The sequence below is a fragment of the Nyctereutes procyonoides genome, unplaced genomic scaffold, assembly GCF_905146905.1.
Source record: "Nyctereutes procyonoides isolate TBG_1078 unplaced genomic scaffold, NYPRO_anot_genome, whole genome shotgun sequence".
In the NCBI taxonomy this organism is placed as follows: domain Eukaryota; kingdom Metazoa; phylum Chordata; class Mammalia; order Carnivora; family Canidae; genus Nyctereutes; species Nyctereutes procyonoides.
In genome coordinates, this window is record NW_026575140.1 from 25,520,417 (window position 1) to 25,547,629 (window position 27,213).

Here is a 27,213-nt window from a genome sequence, read left to right on the forward strand (position 1 = left end):
AGCGGTTTGGCGCCACCTGCAGCCTGGGGTGTGATCCTGGAGACTAGGGATCAAGTCCCACATCAGGCTCCCTGCGTGTCGCCTGCTTCTCCCTCTGTCTGTGTCTCTGCCCCTCTCTCTCTGTGTCTATGAAGAAATAAATAAAATCTTAAAAAAAGAAAAGAAAAAGATACTTTGGCCAAATCTGGGAAGTAAAGTTCCTAAAACACAAATACCTATGGAACTGTAGTCTGAATGGAGATGCAGAAAAAGCTCTAAGCGGTAGGAGTAGAATGGAGAAATCTCTTGGGTTTGGCCTGTAATGTATTTTTATATATGGAGTGTTGTGACATGGTATGCAACTCAGATCTTCAAATTATCAGTACAAGAACAAGAATTTGACTAAAAGCAATTTTGCAGCTAAAAAAATATTCTGTAATTTTTAAAATCAGAAAACAAATATTTTCTTTTTTTTTAAGATTTTATTTATTTATTCACGAGAGACACACACACAGAGAGAGGCAGAGACACAGGCAGAGGGAGAAGCAGGCTCCATGCAGGGAGCCCGACGTGGGACTCGATTCTGGGTCTCCAGAATCATACCCTGGGCCGAAGGCAGGTGCCAAACCACTGAGCCACCCAGGATACCCCAAATATTTTCTTATAATTGTTTACAAATGATGAATTACTAGAGATGCTTTTAGAAAATCCAAATAGATTACATTTCAGGGATAGTGAATCCATAAAACAAAAGTTATAGTGACATCTAGCGGTAAAAACAATCCATGTTTTGCCATATCTTTGATGGCATCACTTTTCTTCACAAATTTCATTCCTTTTCCTAAATTCTTCACCAAACATATCAATATCATCCTCTTTTTATTTTTTTTTAAATTTTATTTATTTATTCATGGGACACACACACAGAGAGAGAGAGAGAGGCAGAGACACAGGCAGAGGGAGAAGCAGGCTCCATGCAGGGAGCCTGACATGGGACTCCATCCTGGAACCCCAGGATCTCGCCCTGGGCCGAAGGCAGATCTAAACCGCTGAGCCACCCAGGGATCCCCTATCCTCTTTTTAGAAAACTCCTGTAGGGAGATATCCTACTGATTTCGTAGCATGTTCTCTAAGAAGTTTTAGTCTTTCTTCAATAATTCCATCAAGGTGTCCTTCTCTTCTTTGCTACAACTGCCATTCTTCCAGTTCACATTATCTGTTAGGAACTGGTTGCGACGCTCTTCAGTGAGTTTTCCCATAGCCCTCCTGTATTCTAGTTGCTTCATTCTTTGTTTCTGAGCATTCATCAGTTCTATCCGATCTATCATCCTTAGCAAGATTAGCAAGCATAGCCTTTCAAAAGGCTTCCTCAAAACAAAAAAAAAACAACCCCCCCCCAAAAAAAAAACAAAAAGCAAAAACCACCACCACCACCACCAACAACAACAACAAAAAAACAAAAGGCTTCCTCTTCCTCTTTGGCAGCCTGGAGTACTAGTTCCTTCATGGCCATTTATTCTATAAAATTTTGCTTCAACTCCTTTTGCTTTTTCTCAATTTCTCTTCTGCTTCTTTTTTTAGTTTCATCATATGTATTTCAGCTTGTTTTTCCCGGTATAATTCTTGTCTCACTTGTTCCAGATCTTCACGTTGCCACAGCATTTCTTCCAATTTTTGAGTCAGTGTATTCTGAAGCTGTAGCCTTTTTTCCTCATTTTCTTGAACTTTTGCCATCTGATCTTCTCTTTGTTGCTGCATGTTGGCAAATTCAATGATTTTTCTGTTTTCTTCTTCCATCTCCTCACACTTCTTCGTTCTCTTCTTTCTGAAACTCTTCTATATATCTTCGAGTTACATTCATTTTTTTCTAACTTTTGTTGTCTTTCCAATTGATCTTCTTCATAGATTTTCCCGACAATCACATCAATCATGAGTTTCTCTTTCAGGAACTGCTCGTACCCTTCCTCCTTTTTCTTGTTCTTCAAGCTGTTTCTCTAAGTCCAGATAATACCGTACTTTTACCGTTTTAGAGTAATACAGTACTATTACCATACTCTTACCTATTTCATTTGTCCTCTACAGCAGTCTCCTCTTTCTTTATCGCTCTCTCACGTTCTTCCATCCTGGTTTTGGCTATTTCAGCATCACATTTTATTTGCTTGTATTTAATGGCCTCCTTCTCTGCAATCTGGGCTGCCCTTTCTTTATTCATGTAAACTGCTTTTAATTTCTTCTCCAATTCTCTGAGCTCAATACTGTTTTCTCTTACTTGTTGCCTCATCTTTTTATCCTTTAGAGTTTCATGTTTTAGTTTTGCGAATTCTATAGGCAATGTTTCTTTTTTCAAGCTGGAGTTCCTCAATCTTTTGTTTTCTTCTGCCTTTTGAATGGCTTTTTCCATATCCAACTCAGATTGTTCATTCTGTAATAATCCGAGGAGTCTCTTGTGCTCCACGTGGTCATCATTTTCATTCTGCACCACCCAGTCCCTGATATTATTCTGTATCTTTCTTAGTGATTGGACATGCAGTTGTTCACAGTAATTTATATATACTGATTTCTGATGCCTTTCACTGAAGCTCAAAGTTTGCCTTCTGGAAGCCATCTTGGCAGAGGAAAATCCCCCTCTTGGACTCTGACAGAGGGAGAAGCAGGCGACACGCAGGGAGCCTGATGTGGGACTCGATCCCTAGTCTCCAGGATCACACCCCAGGCTGCAGGCGGCGCCAAACCGCTGAACCACTGGGGCTGCCCTCTTTTTCTTTATACTATAAGGGAAGAGAATAGTTAAGACTGAGGAATTTCAAAGTGTTTTATTGTCAATAAGAACTTAACAGAATTTCTATCACACAAACTATCATTTATGAACTAAAGCACCACTTCCCACTGTAAAAGCAGTGGCAGGCATCCTTTTTGATAGGGTCTTTGTTTTTGGGATCAGAGAAACACTGACCTCATAAGAAGTTTGGAAGTTTTCTTTCCATTTCTATCTTTTGAAACAGCTTCTGTAGAATAGGTATTAGTTGTTCTTTAAATGTTTGGTAGAAAAATAAATAAATAAATAAATAAATAAATAAATAAATAAATGTTTGGTAGAATTCCCCTGGGAAGCCATCTGGCCTGGACTTGTTTCTTGGGAGTTTTTTGATGACTGATTCAATTTCCTTGGGTTATTGGTCTGTTCAGATTGTCTATTTCTTCCTGTTTCAGTTTTGGTAATTTGTAGGTTTCCAGGAATGCATCCATTTCTTCCATTCCTGCCTAATTTTGGCATATAGCTGCTGCTAATACCTTTTTAAAAATATTTTATTTATTTATGGTGGGGGGGCAGCAGAGACATAGGCAGAGGGAGAAGCAGGCTCCATGTAGGAGCCTGATATGGGACTCGATCCTGGGACTCCAGGATCATGCTCTGGGCTGAAGGCAGGCGCTAAACCGCTGAGCCATCCAGGGATCCCTCATAATATGTTTTCAAAATCATTTGTATTTCCTTGGTGTTGGTTGTGATCTCTCCTCTTTCATTCATGATTTTACTAATTTGAGTCTTTTTTTTTTTTTAAATAAGTCTGGCTAGGGGCTTCTCTATCTAATTAATTCTTTCAACGAACCAGCTCCTACTTTCATTGATCTATTCTACTGTTTTTCTGGTTTCTATTTCATCGAGTTCTGCTCTAATCATTACCTCTCTTCTTCTGCTTGGTTGAGGCTTTGCTGTTCTTTCTCTAGTTCCTTAGGTATAAGGTTAGCTTGTGTATTTGAGATTTTTCTAATTTTTGAGAGAGGCTGGTATTGAAATATACACCTTTGCTGTATCCCATATTCCAATATATGTTTTCATTTTCATTACTTTCCATGAATTTTTAAAATTCTTCTTTAATTTCCTGGTTGACCTGTTCATCTTTTAGTAGGATGCATTTTAACCTCCACGTGTTTGAGTTTCTTCCAAATTTCTTCTTGTGATTGGGTACTAGTTTCAAAGCATTGTGGTCTGAAAATATGCAGGAGATAATCTCAGTCTTTTGTTACTGGTTGAGACCTGATTTGTGACTTAGTATGTGGTCTGTTCTAGAGAAAGTTCCATGTGCAGTTGAGAATAATGTGTATTCTGCTGCATTAGGATGGAATGTTCTGTATATATCTGTGAAGTCCATTTGGTCCAATGTGTCATTCAAAGCCCTGTTTCTCTGTTGATCTTCTGTTTAGAACATCTGTCCATTTCTGTGAGTGGGTGTTGAAGTCCCTTACTATTAATGTATTATTATCTATGTGTTTTTTTACTTTCGTTATTAATTGGCTGATATGATTGGCTGTTCCCGCAGTAGGGGCATAAATACTTATAATTATTAGGTCTTCCTGTTGGATAGATCCTTTAAGTATGGATATAGTGTCCCTCTTCATCTCTTACTACAGTCTTTGATTTAAAAATGAATTTATCTGATTTGAGGGTTATTACCCCAGCCTTCTTTTGAGGTCCATTTGCATGGAAAGTGGCTTTCTACCTCCTCATTTTCAGTCTGAAGGTGTTCTTTAGGTCTAAAATGAGTCTCTTGAGATAGTATATAGATGAGCCTTGCTTTTTTATCCAGTCTGGTATCCTGTGTCTTTTGACTGAAGCATTTAGCCCATTCACATTCAGAGTGGCTTTTGAAAGATATGTATCTAATGCCATTGTATTATCTGTACAGTCCCTGTTTCTGCAGATTGTCTCTGTTTCTTTGGACTCCCTTTTCACTTACAGGATCTCCTTAGTATTTCTTACAGGGCTGGCTTGGTGGTCATATATTCTTTGTTTCCATCTGTCCTGGAAGCTCTTTATCTCTCCTTCTGTTAGGAATGACAGCCTTACTGGATTAAAGTATCTTTGGCTCCATGTTTTTCTCATTTAGTGCCCTGGATATATCATGCCAGTCCTTTCTGGCCTGCCAGGTCTCTGAGGATAGGTCTTCTGTCATTCTAATACTTCTCCCCCTGTATATTAGGAATCTCTTGTCTTGAGTTACTTTCAGGATTTTCTCTTTATCTGAAATTTGCAGGCTTCACTATTATATGTCAGGATGTTGATCAGTTTTTTGTTGGTTTTGGGCAATGTCCTCTCTAGCTCTTGGAAATGAATGCCTGTTTCCTTCTCCAGATTGGGGAAGTTCTCATCTGTAATTTGTTCAAATACACCTTCCAGTTCCCTCTCTCCATGCCCTCAGGAATTCCAATAATATGGATTTTTTTTTTCCAAACACATCTCTTGGAGCCTCTCTTCATGGGTACTTAGTTATTTTTCTCATTTTCCTTCCTTTTCATCAACTTGTCTTCTAAGTCACTTACTCTCTCTTTTGCCTCATTTACCCTAGCTGTTTGAGCATCCATTTTAGACTGCATCTGTTTTTTCTTTTCTTTTTTTTAATTTTGGCTTGATTAGATCTCATTTCTGCACTAAGAGATTCTCTAGTCTTTTATGCTTTTTTTCAGGCCCAACTGGTAACTTTATCATTGTAATCCTGATTCCATCTCCAAAATTTTACTTAGATTCATATCTATTAGATCTGTGGCAGAGAGTATTACCTCTGGTTTTTTCTTTTGTGGCGAATTCTTCGTTCTAGTCATTTTGTCCAGTGCAGAATGATGTACAAGTGAGCAGTCAAAAATATCGACCATGATCCAAGCAAAATACACACTAGACAATTCTGAAGAGATAAGGGACCAGAAAATATAAGAAAAAATACAAGTAAAGAGAGAAATTAAAAGGGGAGCAAAGGGTGGGGGAGAGACTATAATGTCGCAGAGTGGACCAAAATAGTGATCCCCTTGTCTCTGAGTGTATTTTAGCCCGTGTATTAGAATGTACTAAATTCCAATTTTTTAAAAAAGATTTTATTTATTTCTTCATGAGAGAGAGAGAGAGAGAGAGGGAGAGAGGGAGAGAGGGAGAGAGGGAGAGAGGGAGAGAGAGAGGCAGAGACACAGGCAGAGGGAGAAGCAGGCTCCATGCAGGGAGCCCGATGTGGGACTCGATCCCGGGACCCCAGGATCAGGTCCTGAGGTGAAGGCAGACGCTCAACCGCTGAGCCACCCAAGCGTCCCTAAATTCCAAAATTATATAAAAAAGCAAAACTTATATAGAGAGACAACACAAAAAAGAAAAAAAAATGGGAAGTAGTGGAGAGAGAGAATATAATCTCACAGAATGGACCAAAACTGTGATCTACTTGGTTCTGAGTATATTTTGGTCTGTCTGTTAAAGGGTACTAAATTCCAAAATTATAAAAACAAAAAGAAGACATATATATACAAAATTAAAGTGAATATGGTGAAAAGTAGCCAGAAATGAAGAATATATGTATAACATGTAATTGTGAAATATGAAAGTTAAAAAAGAAGAGAACTTAAAAACGAAGAGTTGATAATATATTAAACTGAGATGAGAGAAAAGAAAGCATATTGGAAAATCTTAATCTGAAATATAAACACATCGTAAGACAGAAACCTTGATCTCTACATACTAGTTCCCCCCAGTCCTGGAGTTTCCCAGCGCTGACTGGTCAGTAAACTTGCTGTTTCCCTGTTCTTCCAGCTGGTCTTCTAGGGGAATCAGCAAGCGCTGATTCTCAGTTGTCTTTACCTGGGGGGAGATGCTCTGCCTCTTGCCAGGTGGCCAGGCTCAGTGTTTGCAGTTTGCTGCTGAGTTCTTTGTTCCCTGGAGGCTTTTGGGCTTCTTTTAGAAGTGAAAGGAAAAAGAAAAAAAAAAAAGAAAGAAAGAAAAAAAGGGGGGGCGGGGCGGGCGGGGCCCAGATCTCCAGCCCGAGCTGAGAGATCCTGCCTGGCACGTGCCAAACTGCAGACTCCTCTCGTGTCCGGGGTGGGGGCGGCCAGAGGGGGTGGGGGGGCAGCAGGGGGACCCTGCTTTGTGCAAACCAGGGGGGAGGGCTTTTGCCCGCTTGTAGGCACACCTGTTCGCCCCTCCCAGAGAAAGTGGAGCGGCGCCCTGCTTCTGTCCATCGAGGAGCGTTCCCGGTGGTCTCAGGTGCCTGAGGCCGGGCGGTGGCGTCATGTCCCTTTCCCAGCGACCCCCGGGGGCCGCCGCTGTTGGTGGCCTGTGGAGGAGCGGGTGGAGTCGGTAGGGGAGTCCGTGGTTCCCTCCCCACCCCCTCGGTGGCCGGCCAGCAGGGGCGAGGCGCCCGTCCGGTCCCCAGGCGGGGGGAAGCAGGGTCCTGCGTACTGTACGGTCGCTGTGCTGCAGGCCTCGGGGGTGGCGCCCCTGGGCCTGGGACGGGGGAGGGGGAGGGCCGGACCCCTTCCCAGAGGGGACGTGAGGCCGGAGGGCGGCCAGCGCGCGCACCTCCCGGGACGGCGGTCAGCGCCACGGTCCTTCCCCTTCCCGGCCTCGCGTTGGGGAGCTGGGCGGGCGCTCGCCCCTATGCCCCTTGGACAAATCCCGAGGGGTTGGGGGCAAGTCTCGCCAGATCGCACAGTAAATCTGACGGGAGCTCAGCAGGCGTGGAAGTCTGAAGCCTGGGCGCCTGTGCCGCGTGATCGGCGCTCCGGGACGCCTGGCGTTCCGTGAGGCCCATAAGGGCCCTTCTGATTTGGGGGTGCACAAAGCACTGACATCGAGATGTTGGGGCCTCTGGGTCCCTTCCTGACACTCCAGGAGGGCATTAGGTCCTGAGAGGGGCAGCGAGCCTGCCCAAGCTGGCTCGTCTACACAGAAGGGCTCCCCGCGGGCATTCCCCGGCTCCCAATCGTTCAGGACCGTCACCGGGCTTTGCCAGATCGCACGAGACTTGGCAAATCCCGAGTGATCTCAGTCCAAATCTCATGAGATCTCATCAAAATCTCCGAGAGCTTGGGCCCAGCCAGGGAGCTCTAGGGCGAAACGGTGAGAGGTCTTGCCGGAGCTGCCTGCCCCTGAGCGGACGGTCACTCCGCAGCCGAGTCTGCTCTGGGCTCCTTACACGCGTGATGACGCACAGCAGGACTGGGCACAACCTGCACCGTTTCTGATCTCAGAAGTGCTCCCAGACACGATGTGCCAGAAGACACAAGGTATCTCACACGCCAGTCCCTGGGGCTTCACGTCCCCCGTGAAGTGGGCCTAACACGACAGCCGTGAATTCAGGATGGATGATCCCCGTGGTCTCTTATGCAAAAGACACCAGAGGGGCTAGAACACCAGAGGGGCTGGACAGACAAGGAAGAAGCCATGCGCCCCAGAGGAGGCCGTGTCAGCACCTCGGCGGGCTCCCGGCGGCTTGGCCGGTCTTCACCGTGTGAAGGCTATCTGTGCCTCACAACATACCAGCAAAGAAAAAAAAAAAAAAGAGAAGCGACCTCTTTCCTTGCCGGATGTCATGTAAGCTGGTGGCAAGTCTTGGGAATTCTCTGGCTGCCTTTCAGGAATCCACCGACCAAATCTCACAAGAACTCTGGCCAAATCTCATGAGATCCAAGTTCACTCCTTGGACCTGGGCCCAAATCCCCGAGAGGTTGGGCAAATCTTGCAGAACTCATACTAAATCTCACAAGAGCTAAGGAGAAATCGCAGGGGAACTCAGCAAGGGGTGGGAACTCCCTAGGCTTGACCCTGCGCAGCAAGGTAGCTGGTGCTTCGACATTCCTGTGGGGAACCCTGGGAGCACCTGGCATTCCATGAGGCCCGCAGTAGCCCTTCTGATGTTGGGCTCCAAACAAAGCAGTGAAATAGGGACATCGAGGAGGTATCTGGGTCCCTTACAGATATTCCAGGTGAGGTGGTAGCACAGGAGGGCATAATGTCCAGGAAGAAGAAATGAGCCTGAGAGCTGGCTCATCTGTACACAGAGAAGGGCTCCCTGGGTGCTTTCCCAGGCTTTCGAATATTTCAGAACACTCTAAGAGTTGCCACCTTGTGGGAACAAGCCAGGACCTGGCTTTGCTGGTTCTCACAAGATCTTGGGGCAAATCTCAGGTGATCTCAGTCCAAATCTCCTGACGTCTCCTGTAAATCTCGTGAGATCTCCGGGCCAGCCAGAGAGATCCAGGGAAAAACCAGTGAGATCTCTGGCCAAGCTGCCCTGCCCTCAGGAGGAACTGGCACTCCCTAGCAGAGTCTGCTTTGTGCTTCTTACATAGGTAGGGATCACACCTGCCAGGACTGGAACACAACTGCTACCCTTCCCACATTCAGAAAAGCTCCCCAACGCGACCTGCAGGAAGTCACAAGGAGTCTCATCCCAAACATACTGGTGTTTTAGCCATTGGGTGAGGTGCTGTAAAAAGGGAGTAGTGCATGCAGGACAAATGGGCCCCATGGCTCTTTTTCCCAGGAAAATGGAGGTGATAGAAATAGAAGGGAAGGAGGAAAGGGGAAATGCCATAAACCCCAGAGCAGGATATGTGACCACATAGGCAGGCTCTCCCTGGGGGTTACCGTCTCTCACACCCTCAAGACCGCCTGTGTTTGTCTTGCAAGCCCCCAAAAGCAAAGAGAAGCCACCTCATTCCTGAACCAGATCTCACATCCGTTGGCCTATCTCACCAATTCTCTGGCTCCCTCTCAGAAATCCTCAGACCAAATCTATCAAGAATCTGGATAAACCTTGGCAACCACAAAGCCCACTCACAGGAACTAGGCCCCAGGCCCCTGAGGGGTGGGGCCAAATACCGCCAGATCTAGATGGAAACATGGAAAGCACTGGAGCACAAGGGGACCTTGGCAGGTCTGGATACTCCTGAGCCTTGATACCTGTGAGTCCTCAGAGCTAGTGCCCTGACATTTCCATTTGGCAAGGCTGGGAACACCTGGCATGCTGCTAAGGTCACAGAGGCCATTCTGATGTGGGAGTCCAATGGGAGCCCTGAAACGGGGAAGAAGGGATCCCCAGGGCCCCTACCTTCAGTATGTGAGAGGCAGTACACCCAGGAAGGTTTAGGTACAGGAAGAGGCAAGAGGGGAAAAAAAAAAAAAAAAAAGAAGCCGCCTTGTTCCTGAGCTGGATCTCCTGTCCTCTTGGGGCTGATCTTGCCAATTCTCTGGCTCCCTCTCAGGAATCCTCGGACCAAATCTGAGAATCTGGACAAACTTCGGGATGGCAAAGCCCACTTGTGGGAACTGGGCCCCAGTCCCGAGAGGTGGGGTCCAATCTCATCAGATCTAGAAGGAAATCTCATGAAATCTGGAGAGAAATGTCAGGGGACCAGCCAAAAATGCTGTTTCCCAGGATTATTCCCCAGCTCCCCAAGGTGCCTCTGTTTTAGAGATCTTGATTAACTGATCATTTGGGCCACTTGTTTTTTCTCTTCCCCTTTTAAATTCTTGCTTTTAACTCCACCAATAAAGAGTGAGCCCGGCTAGATCTTGGATCTTCTCCTCCCTTTAATAAAAGCAGAACCCCAGGCCTGGGTGTTCTCTCTCACTGTAAGCTTGCTGGGTTACAGCTGTGCCATGCAATTTCCAGGTCCTGTAAAAATAATAAACCTTTTTTGTTGTTGTTCCCATTTCGTGATTGTTCTTGCTCAAGAGGATCTTGCAATCATAGGGTTGCACAGGGTTGGTTCCGCCACAACATCAGTTATCGATAGGCTGAGACCACACAACAGCAGGGCTGGGACGAAGGCAGGTCTCTCCCAGGCATGAACAGAGTAAACCCATGGCTTGTTAAACCAGAGCAGGTTGACCTTTGGTTTTTTAGAAAATCCTGGTGTTTGACTTATAATGCCTAAGCAAGTCAACTCACTTTATTCACCTTAACTTTTCATCTTGCTCTAAATCTCCAAATCCCAGATCAAAGCATGCGCCCAAAGTCTACAAAAACAGTCCTTCTATGCAAACCTCCCAGGGAAGAATCCTTTGTTAGACGTATGTGAGCAGGTGTATAGGTAAACAAACATACTAGTTGGGGCAGATGTAAAAATCCTAGCTCTGCCACTCACTTGCTCTAATTCCTGCTACTGAACTCAAAGGACTTGTTCACTTGCTACATAGAAAGACAACGAACTGTATAAAACTAAGTCTGTTCCAGTGCAAAGTGCAGTGGAGCTCAGGAAGGCATGGCCGACATAACCCCTGGGGCCGACCTACCTTCGAAGACCAAGGAAGTCCCCTGGAGAGAAACTAAAAGCAATCAGAAGAGGCCCTGAGCATGTTGCTAGCGCTGGCTGGCTGCTGCCCACTGTGCCTTGTCCCCCAGGGAACTGGAGCCGGCTGTCCACCTCGCCAGCCTACAGGGTATCACCCCAGCAAAGCTCTCCCTGCTGGTCTCTTCCTTCCTGCTCTCTTGTCCAGTCTGCGCGCACACACTCATCTGCATGTAAAGCCCTTTGCTTTCTCTAAAACAAAAACCTCCTTAACTCCATATCTTTGTCCCTTCTCCCCTCTACAGTACACATCACTGAAAGAATTATCCATACTGTTTTAACCTCCTTTCCTCCCCTTTTCCCTGAAACGATGCCAGGCAGGTGTTCTTTGGCACCACTCAAAAAAAATGCTGCTCTACCCACCAATGACCTTGCTAGGACAGGGATGCTTCTGATGGCTCCTCCCATGTGATGTGGGCTCCACTACTGGAACCTTCCTGCTTCCACAGCCCCTCACAGTCCCCCAGGAGAGAAGCAATCATTGCGAGTTTGGAAGGCATGACAGCCTGGCCACTTCCTCCCCTCTAAGACTCTCCAGCCTTCCGGGAGCAGTCTGTTCCTCTCTACTTTTGCTCCTTGGAGGTGGCCAATGACAGCAGCGCTGATGTTCCTTGGAAGCTGACAGGAAATGCGTAATTTTGGGCAGCACCCCAGACTGCTGGGCCAGAATCTCTTCGGTAAAAACGCAGGGGTGTCTGGTGCCTCCACACTCTAATCCTCACATTCTCTAATCGAACCTTTAGTAGTGATCAAGGAGATTACTTTGATCTGCCATGTACCTATTGTTTCTCAGCTGGCTCTGAAACTGGGAAAAATGGATGGTATCCTCTGGCCCTTCCAACTTCCCAGACCTCCCCGTTGCTCAAAGCTGTGGGCGCTGCTTAGTTCTGACCTTAAACTGTGAGCTGCTCTGGACACCGTCCTCACTGCCTTCATCTTCAAACATATCCTCAACTTGGCTGCTAAGCATCCCCCTCTCTCCATGGCCCCTCCTGGCTTGTCCTGGTGGCAGTGTTCCAGGAGCTGAGCCTTGGCTCTCACTGGCCACTCATTTCTGGGCCTCCTTGTCTCCTGTCACCCTCATGCTGACAACTCCCAAAGGTATGTCTCCAGCCCCATCTCTCCCCTTGAATCCAGCTGAGTGGCTGTGCTGTCAGGTGGAAACAGGGTCTCCAAATGAACGTGACCAGGACCAACTCCTTCACTGAGAACCGTCCCTCCTCTGCTCTCCTAATCTTTTCCATCTAAGCAATTGCAATGCATTCTTTGTGTTCAGGCACACATCCCAAGTTACCTTTCTCCCCAAGCACATGCAGTGGCTTAGCAAAACTGTTAGTTCTGACATTAGAATATCCTGAATCTGACCACATTTCCCACCTTTGCTGCTCCCACCTGGGTTGCAGCAGCCATCCTCCCCTGGGGACACTGGGCAACAATTTCCTATTTTGCCTCCCTTCCTCCACTAGTCCCCCATCCACACCCCCACAGGCTGTTTTCCACTCAGCTCTCAGAATGATCTTTTGAAAACACAAATAGAACCATGTTGACTCCTCTCCCCCAAACTCTCCACTGGCTTCCTATTTCACACTAATAAAATTAGGGTTACCTAAGCCTTAAGCCACCTGGTCCTTGGTTACTTGCTGCTGCCAAGACTCTAGGGCTCTCCCCGTTACCCAGACCAGCCGCCTCCCTGCTACCTCTGGAACCTACAGAGGACACTGCTGCCCCAAGGGCTTAGCTTCTCTATCTGGAGACCTCCTTGCCAATGGCTTTGCATACATATGTGTCCCTTCATTCAAGTGTCTGCTCAAAAGTCCTCTGCTAACACAGGCATTCCCTGATGACAAGGCCTAAAAGGATGCCTCCCTCCAACCTTTCTCACCTTCCGCTCAGCTGTTATTTACTCTGTGATTGGCCACTCGACATTTGTGTCACGGAGGTCTTTCCCCACGGGGACGGGAACGCCGGGGCGTGTTCTTGTTTGCTGCTGAGTTATCACATCCCGGGTATGGCCATGTGGTGGGCACGCAGATGTGCGCTGACTCCATCACTGCCCTTTGCCTGAATGCTGCTTCTCCCCTCTTCTTCAGTCTCTCCCCAATCAGGACAGTGGTCCCTGCTCATGCTCTGCTCACAATGGGAACTTGTTAAATTAAGCCAACAGGGTGAGTGCTTCAACTTCTCCACCTAGAAAAAACACACACACCACTGCTGGAGAATCACTGATAGGTGTGTAAGAAGGAGCTCCGGGAGAACCTAGATAGAGCGCTGGAAGAAAGCACTTTCAGAGAAACAGCACAAAGAAATAGCACCCGGCTATGTAACAACCCTGCTCTGAATGATCAGAAAAGAACACATAGGTCACACCACGGTATCTTTGCAAGTCAAGAAAAGGGATCATGTGTAAATACCTTCCAAAGGATGCAAGAATAAATGCACATCAAGAGCCTTCTGATGCACTGGTTGTACCTTTATTGTTTACCTCGTTCACTAATAGTTCCGTGATGCAAGGTTACCATACACAGTTAAGATAATGTTTGCATTGCACATCTAAGGCTATACAGCAAAAGAACCAGAATTAGTACAAATACAAGAACTATATTTACATTCTGTATACTCAAGCTCCAAACATCAGATAATATTTACATAATAAAACATGAAAATGAAAATCTGAAATTAATAATGTACATTGTTGCTAATGTGCTCAACTCCTTACTGGGGAGAGATCAGTTTGCAAAGTCTTGGTTCAAAAAGGCCACGTGTGCTCCACGGGTTTTGTGGCAGCGCACGCGGATGGTGAGAAGAGACCCGAAATCCCGACGGGTGGCGCTCTGCACGCGAGAAGGCCGATGGAGTCCTCAGGTGAACGATGCCAGAAGTGCAGCCTGAAAAAAGGGAACTCGAAGACACAGAGACGACACACAACAGCCAGGGTTTGGCAAGAGACCAACCTCAGCTTGGACTTTCTGAGCACAGCTTTTAAAATTAAATTTGCATCAACTCTCATTCTTTCCTTTAAATGATCAGAGGCTTTCCTAAGATTTCATGGGGCTCAAATCCGAATTTCCTAAATGGCCTTTTGAACAACCACCGTGGATCATCTCGCAGCTGACATCTTATATTCCTAAGGAAACACAATCAATACATTCCTGCCGCACCCAGTCACGGTTTGGCTGCACACTGGGGTGAGTCATTACTGGCCATGGTGGATAGCTGCTGTGTACGTGAGTCAGAGTCCTCTTTCAAATACATTCAGCAAACCTTCTGAGAGAAGCAGCAGAATTAGTGTCTTCTTCTTAAGGAATGGGTTAACAATCACATTTTAGAAAGGGAACCCAAAGCAAAAACGAAGGATCCAAGTGGAACAGACAAGCCCTGACCCCGTCCAAGAGAACCAGAGTGGCCACAGCACAAGGAAATGAAGCGTACCAGAGCTGCCACGCACTAGGTCATCCATTCTTTTCCAGTCCAATGTGCAATTAATTACAGCTGTATAAATACACAAATACCTTACAAAATTAAATATCCCTGTAAATTAGAACGAGCAGCAGGCAACAAAGTCTTTGCTTTGAAATATGTGCCAGGAGAAATCATTTTATTTTTAGATCCCTAAAGATCTTTCACAATGATTTAAACTCATCCCTTCATCTTAAAAGAGCTAGAAAAAAACCACTGAAACTATGAGTAGTTGTGTAAGATCTCTACAGCTGAAGGGGGAAGAAAATTGTAAAACAACAGTGGTTTCTCAGCTGGGAAAAATAATTTTCCTTTCCCTTGCAGTGATCGCCCGAGTGTTTTAACAACACGTTCAGATTTGTATGCCCACCCAGCTGCCAGCAGCAGCCCTTTCCTGCTCCCCTGGCTGTGTGCACGGCTGGCCAGCCCTGCATAGCCTGGCCCAAGAGCTGGCTGACTCCCAGGCAGGCGCAGAGGTTAAACAGGCTGTGGGTGCTGGTTTGGTGTGGGCTGTGAGGTCATGCTTTACTTTGGCAGGAAAAGGAGAGTGGGGAAGGAAGGGAGGATATAATTACTTTTAACTAGCACTCATTTCTTCTTAATTGGTGCTAGAGCTTTTTCTTCCTGTTTTATGCTTGTTTAAAAGAGTGCTTTAGGAAAAAAAAAAAACACAAAAAACCCTCAAAAGGTAGTTTTCTCCAATACTAATACAATATTAATATATTAATATTAAATATCAAGTTTCCTGCCACCAGAGCTTCAGCTAAAGCCTCGTAAGTAGTTCCTGCCGTAAGTGCTCTCTCAGCTTCAAAGTGTGGATGGGATGGATGTGTCCAAAAAGGGAACATTAATCCTGAAACTGTTCCACCTCTGATCTGGAAATGGGCCACCAGAGGAAGAGGGGGAACCAATCAGGGTTGTCCTCAGATGACGGAAAGCACACCCACCAGAGACCCCTGGACGCAGGCGTCCTGCTTCCTTAATGGGCCCTCTTACCCCCAGCTGTTACCAATAGTCCAGTTCTACCTCTTCTAATAACTGACACCTCCAAAACAAAGCAAAGACTTTCCAAGCCAGTTTTGCTTGAGTTAGAAGAAAAACCAGACATCATTTCAGTGTATCACATGATTTTACTTTCCCTCGACCCTCCCATCTCCCTCTGTCATGGACATGGGTCCCTCTGTCAGACTATGTGACAAACAGCAGTGGCACCCGTGACTTCATTCTAAAACATAACCTTCAAATTTCATTTTCATTTCCCTGAAATTAGATTTAATTCCAGCCCAGGAGCTATCTCTAAGCACCGACAGATCCTGGATCTGAGTATACACCAGAAAGGCATATTGTGTCCATTAGATGCTGAAGGAACCTCTAACTACGTTAACAATCTCACGCACCGCTCAGAGAACAAGTAACATCACAGTTAATGACCTATGTTGTAAGGAGAGGAAGGAAGTTAAGAAAACCTACTATAGAGTTTTTATTGATTACTTTTCAGCTAAGGTCCCAGCCTGGGATTTCTATCCTTTCAAGTTCACCATGATTCACTTTTCCTCCTCTTTGCAAGGCAACTCTACCGAAGTCAGGAGACCTGTTCTTAGAGAGGAGTCCACCCTACAAGTTAGAAGCAAGGGTCTGCAGACACGCGCCTGCCCAGTTCTATTCCACAGCCTGCACGAGCCCCTGCCCTGTGCTGAAGCAGAAAATCGGCTGGTCTCCACCATCCAAGAGCAACTTCAAGGCTGGGGACCTCAGTGGAGGTGGAGAGGGCAGATATTTTCCAGAATGCCTGAGGGATGGTCACACAGAGGGTTGGTACAAAACACTGCAGCTCAACTGGCAAAGCAGCTGAATTAACCTGCAGGCCTTCCTTGCCCCAGGTCATTCCTATAAAACTTACTGATGGCTGAAAGAAAAACAGTATCTTCTTCCATGATGGCCTCTGGATGCAGATGACCCTGTTCTGTCCACAGTGACCTTCCTCCTTTGGCAATATTTCTACATCCCATGAAGACAGCCAAAGAGAGGCAAGGCAGATGCAGCAGCAAGCCACTGAGGCCAGGGCTCAGATGAGCCTCTTCTCTGTCCCCAGGTGTCCTTTTGTTTTGTTTTAGTGGCAGGAAGGGACTGTTTTTAATCCTGGGATCCAGAAGACAAAGACTGCTATGTCTGCTTATTTAGGATCATATGGGGAGAAGCATTACTGAAAGTACTTTCAACTGGACAAGGATCATTGGAAATGACCATGGGATTCAGAGGGAGACTCCAAGTCTGTACTAAAAGTTGAGTTTCTTTGACCAAAGGGAGCTACAACAACCACAAGGTTGCTACTCAACATTACCATAATGATGATGACAATCATGAAGATCATTACCAGAAAGTGAGTCACTCCCTCCTTGTGGGACATTTGTGTATGATGCTGCACTAATTCCAAAGTGTACCACCCATCAGTAATGCCAAGGAGAAACAAGAAACTGAGAGAAAAGCAGTTCATAGGAGCACTGCTGGGACGAACTTCCCTCATCTACTGTGCCCACCTTCAGGAGCTACGGTAAAATCTCACGTCCTTTCAAGTCCACTGGAAATATTCTTGGCTTTTCCCTTCTTACGAGGTCAGCAGCAGCCACTGTTCCAGGCCCACTAAAAAATCCTCCCTTCTCTTCCACTAAAAGAAAACCGCCTAACTAGGTTTTAAATAAGTTCTACTTTCAGAGAATACACCTATGCCATTTCTAAGCTCATCACCACCTTTTCCCTGAATGGAAAATGCAGGGATTAACAATGGCAAAAAGAAATGGAAGGGGAAAAGGTAAGTTCTTTCCTTTTAGATTCTAAAAAAAAAAAAAAAAAGCCAGATGTTTCCTCCCATAGTCTCTAAGCCACCCCCTGCCCCAAGTTAAAATGATACCACAGATAAAGAAAAAGAAAAAAGTATTATGTTGTCTTAAAAAACAGACAAAAATATCCAAAGACAGCAGTACAGACATCACAGGTGGTCATAACAGGGACCTATCATAAAAAAGGAAGCCAAAGGACACGAAAAAATTATTTGGAGATTCACTGGATCCCCTCTGGGTTGTTCTTGTTTTTTTGTTGTTGTTGTTTTTTCTCCCTTTTGTTACACCACATGCTACTACCAAGATTCTCAGCACAGGAAAAAAGAGAAGGGTAGAGAGCATTGGAGATGGGGACCAGGAGAGCTAGAAAGTGTGTTGACAGGACGGAAAGAAAGCAATTACGCCACAGGCTTACACACGAGAGGGGCCGTCAAGAATCACAGAGAGAAGTGAGAGGCAACACTTTCTTTATCTCTCGAAGGCGAGTGAGGGTGTTCAGCAGTCACTTAGTACTTCGATTCACTTGGGCATCTGCGGGAAAGTTTTGACCTACAGGTGGCAGAGGAAAAGGATAGATTAGAAACCTGGATCCAGATGTCTCTCCCCTCATAGGTCTCTCTCCTCCGCAGTTCTGTCCTTCAGCTGCCTCCCCTCAAACACCTAAGGCCCAGGTCTCTAGGCTCCCTGAATAAGCAGGCTAAGCTGTGGTCTCCCTCATTATGAGGTCCCGAGGATACAAGCCCCTCATAGGATCAGAGGCCAGATCACAGGGTGGAATACCAGGAGACCACAAAGGTCCTTGCCACCTTCCTGTGACTCAGTCAAAACATTAAAACAAAACAAAACAAAACAAAAAACAAACTCGAAAAAAAAAAAAATCAAAGCAGGACATTAACTGCAAATGTGATCAGGTCCCCTTAGTCATTCAGGATACTGGGTGACACCTTATGAGAAGCAGAGGCTTCATTACCATCATACAACCACACTTATACCAATGTCCTTCCTCTGTTTTCAACCTATTTTTTGGGAACAAAACTTCCTTCTTGGTATACATGGATGTCCCTGAGACCAAAAGCTAAGAAGAAGGAAATACGAGGACAACTTCTTACCGTATCGTGCCAGCAAGAAGTGGGTTAAAGGCATATAACCAGTCGTTCATGTCTTTGTCATTGAGAGCCTGTAAAAGGACCCCACGATGCTTTGTGCAGACAGCAAAGATGTTAGGTGTCTGAAAGAGACACAGGTAGACAGAAAAGTTACAACGGCTGCTGATAACAGGGACCAGCCTGCCATATTCACAGGACACACAGCACTTCATACTGAAGGTTCAGAGAGCCCAGACACATGGGAGAGATGCCACACCACACAACAGAGAGTTTAGAACTTGGAAGGGAAGGGTGCAGGTGGCCATAAAAAGCCAAGAGAGCAGGACTAACCTTCACCATGGCCTGCTGGTCCTCGCTATATTCCACCTGTGCTGTGGACAGGTTAATGATGCCACGCTCCACTGGGTCTTTGTCGCTGTTATAGATGAAGACATAAGGGCGGCGAACCACAACAAAATGTTTGGCCCAATTGCTGTAAAGTGGCTCCTTGAAATGCAGGTATCCTTTCTTAGAGACCACAGAGCTAAAGAGGACAGTATGAAAGACATTAGTTTCTCACAAAAAGAAAGTGATCATGGCCTGAGGACCATGAAAATCTGTCTCACCTAAGCCTAGTCCCTAGGATGAACAAAACAGGCAAAAGAGACAAAAGATCTGTTTGGTCTAGAATCTTCTCTGTTAAAGTAATACAGCAAAAAAAAAAAAAACAAAGCATCACCATAGCATACTGTGGTGTGGTGGAGATGCCTGACAAGACACAAACAGAGGAGGAACCCAGCCTGGTTCTTTCCTCCCAGATTCCATTGGCATCAACAATGATATTCATCTCATGTACAAGAACAGTGAGTATATCATACTAATTTGTCTTTTGTACCTGGAATCCCTGTCAATACAGTACTCACCCTGGTCTAATTTCTTCAATATCTGGAACAAGATTGAGAAACTCATTTTTTCCTGCTCGGGCCAAATAGGGTGTTTCCACAGTCGGGACAATCTGAAACTGTTCAAATTCTGTGCAGGGACTAGAGGCCCGGGAATTGGCTTCTGGGGTCCTTTAAAAGAAAAAAGTTGGGAATAAGAGGAGCTTCAGGAAGTCCAATGCATAATGTGTATAACCCTCTCACCAAGAGGAATGAGACCTCCCCTTAACAGCAGGGGGCCTTGCAAACAGTTTCAGAGAGCTCAGTTGAGAAGACAAGCTGGTGTCAGAAAGTTAATTCCAAATTCAACTGAGGTCGTCCTTTAGAAGTTACAAAAGTCATCAAGTCATGCACAGTCCCTCTTCCTCCTCTGAAAAGAAGTATCTGGGGCATGATATTCCATTCAGTGGTTCTAAGTGTAATCCCTGACCAGCAGCATCAACCTCACCTAGATACCGTTAGAAATTAAAATTCTCAGGCTCCAACCCAGACCTACAGAATCAGAAGGTGGAAATCAGCCACCTGTGCTTTAACAAACCTCCCAGGTGATACTGATGTGCACTGACCTTGGAGAACCACTGCCTTAAGGGGCTGGCAGAGAAAGCAAACATGTGGGAAGAAGCTGGCTTCCTGAATGACCACCAAACTAGAGCAGTCTAGGCCCATGACGTGGGAAGTAGTTCCTATGCTCTGCACTGTGAGCTTAGCCTGATGAATTGTATCTCACCAATTCTAAAAATCCCAATTTTTAATACTTCACCATTTCTCAAGTTGGGGGATGCACCTTACAATTGATGGCAGGTCGCATGACAGTGTTTTTTCCTTAGTGGCACAATAAAATAATGCTATGGTTGATGACATCCCAAATTAATTACATTATCTGGGTGTGTTATTTTCTCAATCACACTCAACTATGGCAGTATTGTTACAGTCAGACAACTAGCTGGGCGATACCCAGGTGGGTTCTGACAAGTGAGCACAGTGAATGGAGATAGGCACAAGTTTGGTGAGGAGTCACAAAGAAGTGATTACAGTGATAAATTCACTGGATCTAGACTAAACTTGTCTCTGTTATTCTTACCAATATGTTTCATTGTGCCATCAAAATATTTTTTCCAAACTAAGTTTTAAGCTGTTTTCCTGAAGATGAGGCTTGTTCTGTCTGATATGAGTAGGGAGCCAAGCAGGGGTGGGAACAGAAGGCCAAAGTGAGCACAGAGGGGTTCAAAAGAGGAACCAACAGTTTTCATGCAGAAAGTTGGTGAGACATAATGTTAGAAGTTACAGGAGCATCTCCTTGGGACTGTGATATCCAGAAAAGGCTTCTGGAGTGCTGCTGAGAGGGATGGTCCAGCCCTCAGCTAAGAACCACTGAGCTAGAGGAAGGCTGGTATTTCCCTCGGTTCTTAGACTAGCTTCTCTCAGTGAAGTCTGGGTACTTGTGACTTCTTTTTTCCTTTCAAGTTTATATTTACTATTTATTTATTTTTAGTAATCTCTACCACCAACATACGGCTCAACTCACAACCCCAGAATCAAGAGTTGCATCTCCCACCAACTGAGCCAGCCAGGTGCCTTCAAAACAAAACAAAACAAAACAAAACAAAACAAAACAAAAACCAGGGTACTTACTTCTGATCCAGAGAGTTGCTCCTAGCATCTACCAGAGAAGGGCAGGTGGAAGAGGGAGTGAGGGTAGCACTGCTGAAACTGGACACAGAGGGATCCCGTCCGATAGGAGAGATATCAGACAACTGGAGGCAAACAGAAGATAGCAAGTGAGATTTAGCTGAAAAACAAAATGCCTCTGCAATGAGGAGCTCTGACACCCAGTGACCTCACATTCATAAATCTGATGCAGCAGGTTATTCAAGAAAACGACTTACAGATATCTTATGCCCTGAGTGTCACATTAGGAATCATCTATAGGGGCAGTCCAGGTGACTCAGCGGTTTAGCGCCGCCTTCAGCCCAGGGTGTGATCCTGGAGCCCCAGGATCAAGTCCCACGTCGGGCTCCCTGCATGGAGCCTGCTTCTCCCTCTGCCTGTGCCTCTGCGTCTGCCCGCCTCCCCCTCCCATGAATAAATAAATGAAATCTTAAAAAAAAAAAAAAAAGGAATCATTTACAGAAGAGGCAAGGCTGGCTTTTTATTTTGTGACTGTCCTGCATTAAGTGACCCTATCTCTATGACCCCAGTATTTAGAACAGGCACTATTCTAAGAATATGGCAGAGGCCTTGCCCTCCTGGAGTTTATATTCCAAGTGGAAAAGGGAGACAACAAACAGATCAACAAACACTTTGAGAAGTGCCAGTTAGTCATATGATCCAGTAATTCTACTACTGGATATTTACCCCCCTAAAATGAAAACACTAATTCAAAAGATATATGCACAACTATGTTCACTGTAGCGTTATTGACAATAGCTAAGATATGAAAGCAACTCAAGTGTCTACTGATAGATGAATGATAAAGAAGATGTGGTGTATATATACAATGGAATATCACTCAGCCAGAAAAATAAATGATCATTTCATTTGCAATGAAATGGATGGACCTAGAGGGTATTATGCTAAGTGAAATATGACATAGAAAGACAAACACCATATGCTTTTACTTATAGTGGAACCTAAAAAACAAAAAAACAAGCAAAAAACAGACTTTTAAATACAGAAAACAAATTGAGGGGAAATGGGTGAAGGGATGGGTGAAACGGATGAAGGGGATGAAGAGGTACTGACTTCCAGTTATAAATAAATAAGTCATGGATATGAAAAAAGTACAGCATGAGGAAAACACTCAATAATACTGTAATAATGTTGTATAGTGACAGATGGGGATGATGCTCATCATTGCGATGAACACTGGGTAATGTACAGAACTTTTCAGTCACTATGTTGCATGCCTGAAACTAATATAACTGTGTGTGTCAACTATACTTCAATAAAACAAAGCGTCCTTTGGGCAGCAGGTGCTGCCCAAAGGTAGTGGTAAGTGCGATAGTAAAAAATGAAGCAGGGAAAGAGATCAGAAAATTTCAGGGAGCTGTGGCCTTTATGTAGGCTGGTTAAGGAGTCGATATTTTTTTTTTTAAAGATTATTTATTTATTCTTAGAGACACAAAGAGAGAGAGGCAGAGACACAAGCAGAGGGAGAAGCAGGCTCCATGCAGAGAGCCTAACGTGGGACTCGATCCAGGGTCTCCAGGATCACACCCTAGGCTGCAGGCGGCGCTAAACCGCTGCGCCACCAGGGCTGCCCAAGGAGTCGATATTTAAGCAGAAAAATGAACAAGATAAGGAAGCAATCACCAGAATATCTGGAAGAAGCCTATCTCAAGGAAAGGAACACCAAGGGTGCAAAGACCACTGGCAAGAAGGAAGCTGGAGTGTCTAGAAACAGTAAAAAAGGTCACAATGACTAGAACAGAGTGAGCACCACAGAGGTTCTTAAAAGTATTCACCTCACTCTGTCAAAGGCAACATTTTACGCTATCAAGAACCTCAGGACTTTTAGTGTTCTGTCATACGGTGACATACCAGCCCCCTACAGGGTCCTCTCTGAGGGATTTGGGAAGAAGCCAAAATGCTTCCCATCTAAAACACTCTAAGAGACACGGGAGGGATCCCTGGGTGGCGCAGCGGTTTAGCGCCTGCCTTTGGCCCAGGGCACGATCCTGGAGACCCGGGATCGAATCCCACATCGGGCTCCCGGTGCATGGAGCCTGCTTCTCCCTCTGCCTATGTCTCTGCCTCTCTCTCTCTCTGTGACTATCATAAATAAATAAAAATTAAAAAAAATAAGAGACACGGGAATACTTTTATCTTCAGAAGTCAGTGTTCTGACTCTGAAAAATGAAGTAAATACAAGAGCAGATCTGCCCTATATCCTCAGACACAATGCTACATCCATCTGAAGCCACCTAAAAGCAAGGAACCTGGGACAGGAAATCTGAGCTGCTCACCTTACAGTCACTGATGCTGCCATGCACCTGGCTGAACTCCCGGTTGAAAGTGTGGGTGAGGAGTTGCAGGCACTAGGGGAGAGAGAGGAGAGTGTCAGTGGTTAAATGAAGCCCTGGATCCAAGGCAGTTAACAGGCTAAGACACACAGAAGAGCTCAGGTGCTGTCCAAACATTCCAGAAACTGAGTAAAAACACGGTGAGAGAAGCCCGACAGATGCCTAACAAAGTTAAATTCAGTGGATAAAAAAGCCACTCTCAAGGCTAGAAAAGCAAACAGCTGCCACCACTGCAGTTTAGAAGTGCTTAAGATGACAACAGTGCCCCTCCGATTCGTCCTGGTACTGAAAGGCATGGAGACTTCTGGATGGACAGATTTTTCTAAACTGCCTAGACCATTCGGTTATTGAAACAACATGACACAAAAGCCTTCTCATCTCTGTATTCCATTGTAGGCCAATTGCCCAGACACCATAAAGCCTGGGAGTCACTCTCAATGACCCCTCTGCTCTCTCCCACCCTGTCGAGGCAACAAGGAGTGCTGACTCTCCCTCCCCAATGTCTCTCCCGTGACCACACTTTCCTCTTCACCCTGCAGCCCCCCACCACACCTCTCATCCAGGTCACTGCAAAAAAAGACCTCTTTGGGCCTCTAGTCTGTTGTCATCCCAAACCCATGCTCTTCCTTGTTGCCACAGGAGTCTTCCTAAAACACTTCCTTAAACCTGTTTAAAATATTTCCATGTTACCCCCAGGGTACTCTAAACTCGAGTCCAGCCCATAGAGCCTGCAGGATCTGGTCCTGCCTCACATCTCTGACCCCATTTCCCGCCTCTCTGCACGTCCCCAGTGATTCCCTAGCACTGATTTTGTAGCACACGCGGCTGCCTCTGGTGCAGCCTTCCTAGATCAGCTCACCAACCCTGGACCATGGAAGCCTTCCTCTAGCTCCCCCAGACTCCAGACCTATACCACCAAGTCACCTGTGAGCTCAGTGAGGGTAGAAATGGAGTTTTATTTATTTCTACCTTCACAGCTAGTACAGGCCTTGGAACAAAGGCCTTCAAAGAAAGATGAAAACGAAAAATCCAACTAGCTCATGGAGTCTCACAGTGGGAAAATGCTCAGCAAAGAGGAAGGGATTCACACCTTGGTAGCCAGCTCCTTCTCCCGATCCACAAGGCTTTCAATGTCTGCTGAGTCGTAGCCACTGCTCTCGCTGGGGGTGATGGCGCTTTCAAAGGTGGTGGTAGAGATCTGAGAGGAGATGCTGGTGGAAGTGCTGAGGGTCCCACTGCTGAGGCTGGGGGACAATGAGTCACTCAAGGATTTGGGGATGCTGTCACCAAGTCTGTCACGTAGCAGCAGGAAGTGGCGAGTTTTCTCCACCTAAGATCAACACAACAGCCTCAGTACACATAAAACTTATTAAGATCTTTGTAAGATTTGTTTTAGAGAGAAGGGAGACAGAAAGAGAAAGAGAGAGAGAGAACACGTGCACATAAGTGAGCACACATGAAAGAGCATGCCTGAGTGGAGGGAGGGACAGAGGGAGACTGAAAGGGAGAATCTCCAACAGACTCCCTGCTGAGCATAGAGCCTGACATGGGCTCAATCCCACAACTCCAAGGTCATGACCTGAGCTGAAATGCTTAACTGACTGAGCCACCCAGGCCCCCAAAGCTCATTAAGATTTTTTTTTTAAGATTTTATTTATTTATTCATGAGAGACACACACACACACACACACACACACACACACAGAGAGAGAGAGAGAGAGAGAGAGAGAGAGAGAGAGAGAGAGAGAGAGGCAGAGACACAGGCAGAGGGAGAAGCAGGCTCCATGCAGGGAGCCTGACGTGGGACTCAATCCCGGGTCTCCAGGATCAGGCCCTGGGCTGAAGGCGGCGCTAAACCACTGAGCCACCCGGGCTGCTCCTCATTAAGATCTTAATAAGCAAAATATTATGCCTCCATCATGATCAAAAGCTGAAAAGCGGGATCCCTGGGTGGCTCTGCAGTTGGGCGCCTGCCTTAGGCTCAGGTCATGATCCCAGGGTCCTGGGATCGAGTCCTGCATTGGGCTCCCTGTGAGGAGCCTGCTTCTCCCTCTGCCTATGTCTCTGCCTCTCTCTGTCTGTGTCTCTCATGAATAAATAAATAAATCTTAGAAAAAAAAAAAAAGCTGAAAGGCCAGGATCACACAGAGAAGTTGAGTGTGAGACTGATACTTTGGGAGTCATGCTCAAGAGTTTATCTGAGTGTCTCCAGCCCTTGGATACCTCGTGAAGGAGCTCCAGCTTCTCTAACTCCCACTGGTGCTCAAGGATGAGGCTATCCCCACGGGGCCGCCAGCCTGCTAAGTTCTCTTCTCCTCGCACATATGCCACGGATGTATCCAAGATTTTTCTTCTCCTCCTCTGCATGCCTGGGACAAGAAGAAATAATGTTTTTTTGTAGAGAAAACTCTGATTCCATTTTTAGCTCAAAACAAACTAATAATTCATATACACGGCAAACTAAGACACTTAGTCAAAATACATGGAATTTTGTTTATTAGTAAATATTCACTCCTTTTTCCCAAGGCAATTCTCTGAACCTCTTTTAGAACTGATTTTTATATTCTTTGATAATTATGAAGATTTGTAATGCAACTTGAGAAAATGCCCAAGTTATTGTGTTATGTGAAAATATAGAAAGATTGAATATTCTGTAACCTAAGGTTCCAAATGTATAAAAATACACCCACGTGAAGTAGGAAAGGACCTCCCCTGCCCTCTGCCCACACTACATTCAGGAGCTCAGTTAGGACTGCAGTTGACAGATAGCTTCAACCTCATCATTTCCCATTAATTATTAAAAATATTATAGTTTTACGTATCAAAGACATGAATTTATGTTAATTAAAACATTTATCAAGGAAGTATCTGGACACTGTAATTAGCTGCTATTGGGACATGGATTCACACTCAAATTCTTTTTTTAAACTAAATCTTGTCTGTGGGCTCTAATCTTCTTCCGTATATGTTCTCTGAAATGATTCAAACTCACCTTAATCGAATGTTTTTTAAGAACCCTGACTTTTGTCCATGTTCCAGTTTATAAACATAGAAATGCACAGGGCTGCTTAAGGCCACCAAGCTAGAGGAGTAGCAGCAGCCCAAAGAAACACCAAAAAGGACACACAAATTCAACTTAATAATTTGTCTTCCTAGAGCACAGAAAGTTTGAATTCTAGTTTGGCAGCACCTATAAAGTTATACTGCCAAGGTATCTTTGGTACTAACGTGGAGAGGAAAATGGTTATGAAGTTTGCCAAGACAAATTCGTTCCAATATGCCAAAATTTGTATAATATGTTACAACCTCATCATATTTTGTTCAATACATTTTTTTTAAGGATTTTATTTATTTATTCATGAGAGAGATAGAGACATAGGCTGAGGGAGAAGCAAGCTACCTGTGGGGAATCCGATGTAGGACTCAATCCCAGGACTCCAGGATCACAACCTGAGCCAAAGGCAGAAGCTCAACCACTGAGCCACCCAGGTCCCCCTCAATACAGTTTTTATAATTGTTTTGCAGGTCACAAATGAAATAGTATTGTAACTCAGATAAAGGTCACTCTCACCACCACCAAAAAAACTGGCTTATAAGATATACCTGGTTTCCAAAAAATTTTCTATATATCCTACGTGGGTAGGATAGATTTTTGACATAATATACTCCAAGCACAGGCAAAGATATCAATCACCTCCCCAATCCATAAGGGCTTACCTGGACTACCCGTGTCTGCCATTTTGCATAAACTGAGTTCATAAATTCCAGTGACTCGATTGCTATTCGA

At 45.3% G+C, this 27,213-nt stretch overlaps 1 protein-coding gene and 1 pseudogene across 4 annotated transcripts in view; both read right to left on the reverse strand.

Annotated features, from left to right (window-relative positions):
- Nucleotides 1-789: 789 nt before the first annotated feature.
- LOC129497864 (meiosis-specific nuclear structural protein 1-like) lies at nt 790-2,584 on the reverse strand (annotated as a pseudogene).
- A 10,956-nt stretch (nt 2,585-13,540) lies between these two features.
- The window catches only part of KIF1B (kinesin family member 1B), a 151,347-nt gene continuing 137,674 nt past the window's right edge, over nt 13,541-27,213 (reverse strand). For all 4 annotated transcript variants that reach the window (XM_055306777.1, XM_055306773.1, XM_055306775.1 and 1 more), the window contains 9 exons: nt 27,144-27,205; nt 25,650-25,795; nt 24,517-24,756; nt 23,370-23,441; nt 21,037-21,158; nt 19,387-19,536; nt 18,815-19,007; nt 18,488-18,606; nt 13,541-17,927 (listed from right to left, as the gene is read on the reverse strand). In XM_055306777.1, coding sequence (XP_055162752.1) covers nt 17,885-17,927; nt 18,488-18,606; nt 18,815-19,007; nt 19,387-19,536; nt 21,037-21,158; nt 23,370-23,441; nt 24,517-24,756; nt 25,650-25,795; nt 27,144-27,205 — 1,147 coding nt within the window. In that variant the 3' untranslated portion in view covers nt 13,541-17,884. The remainder of the gene's footprint in view (nt 17,928-18,487; nt 18,607-18,814; nt 19,008-19,386; nt 19,537-21,036; nt 21,159-23,369; nt 23,442-24,516; nt 24,757-25,649; nt 25,796-27,143; nt 27,206-27,213) is intronic.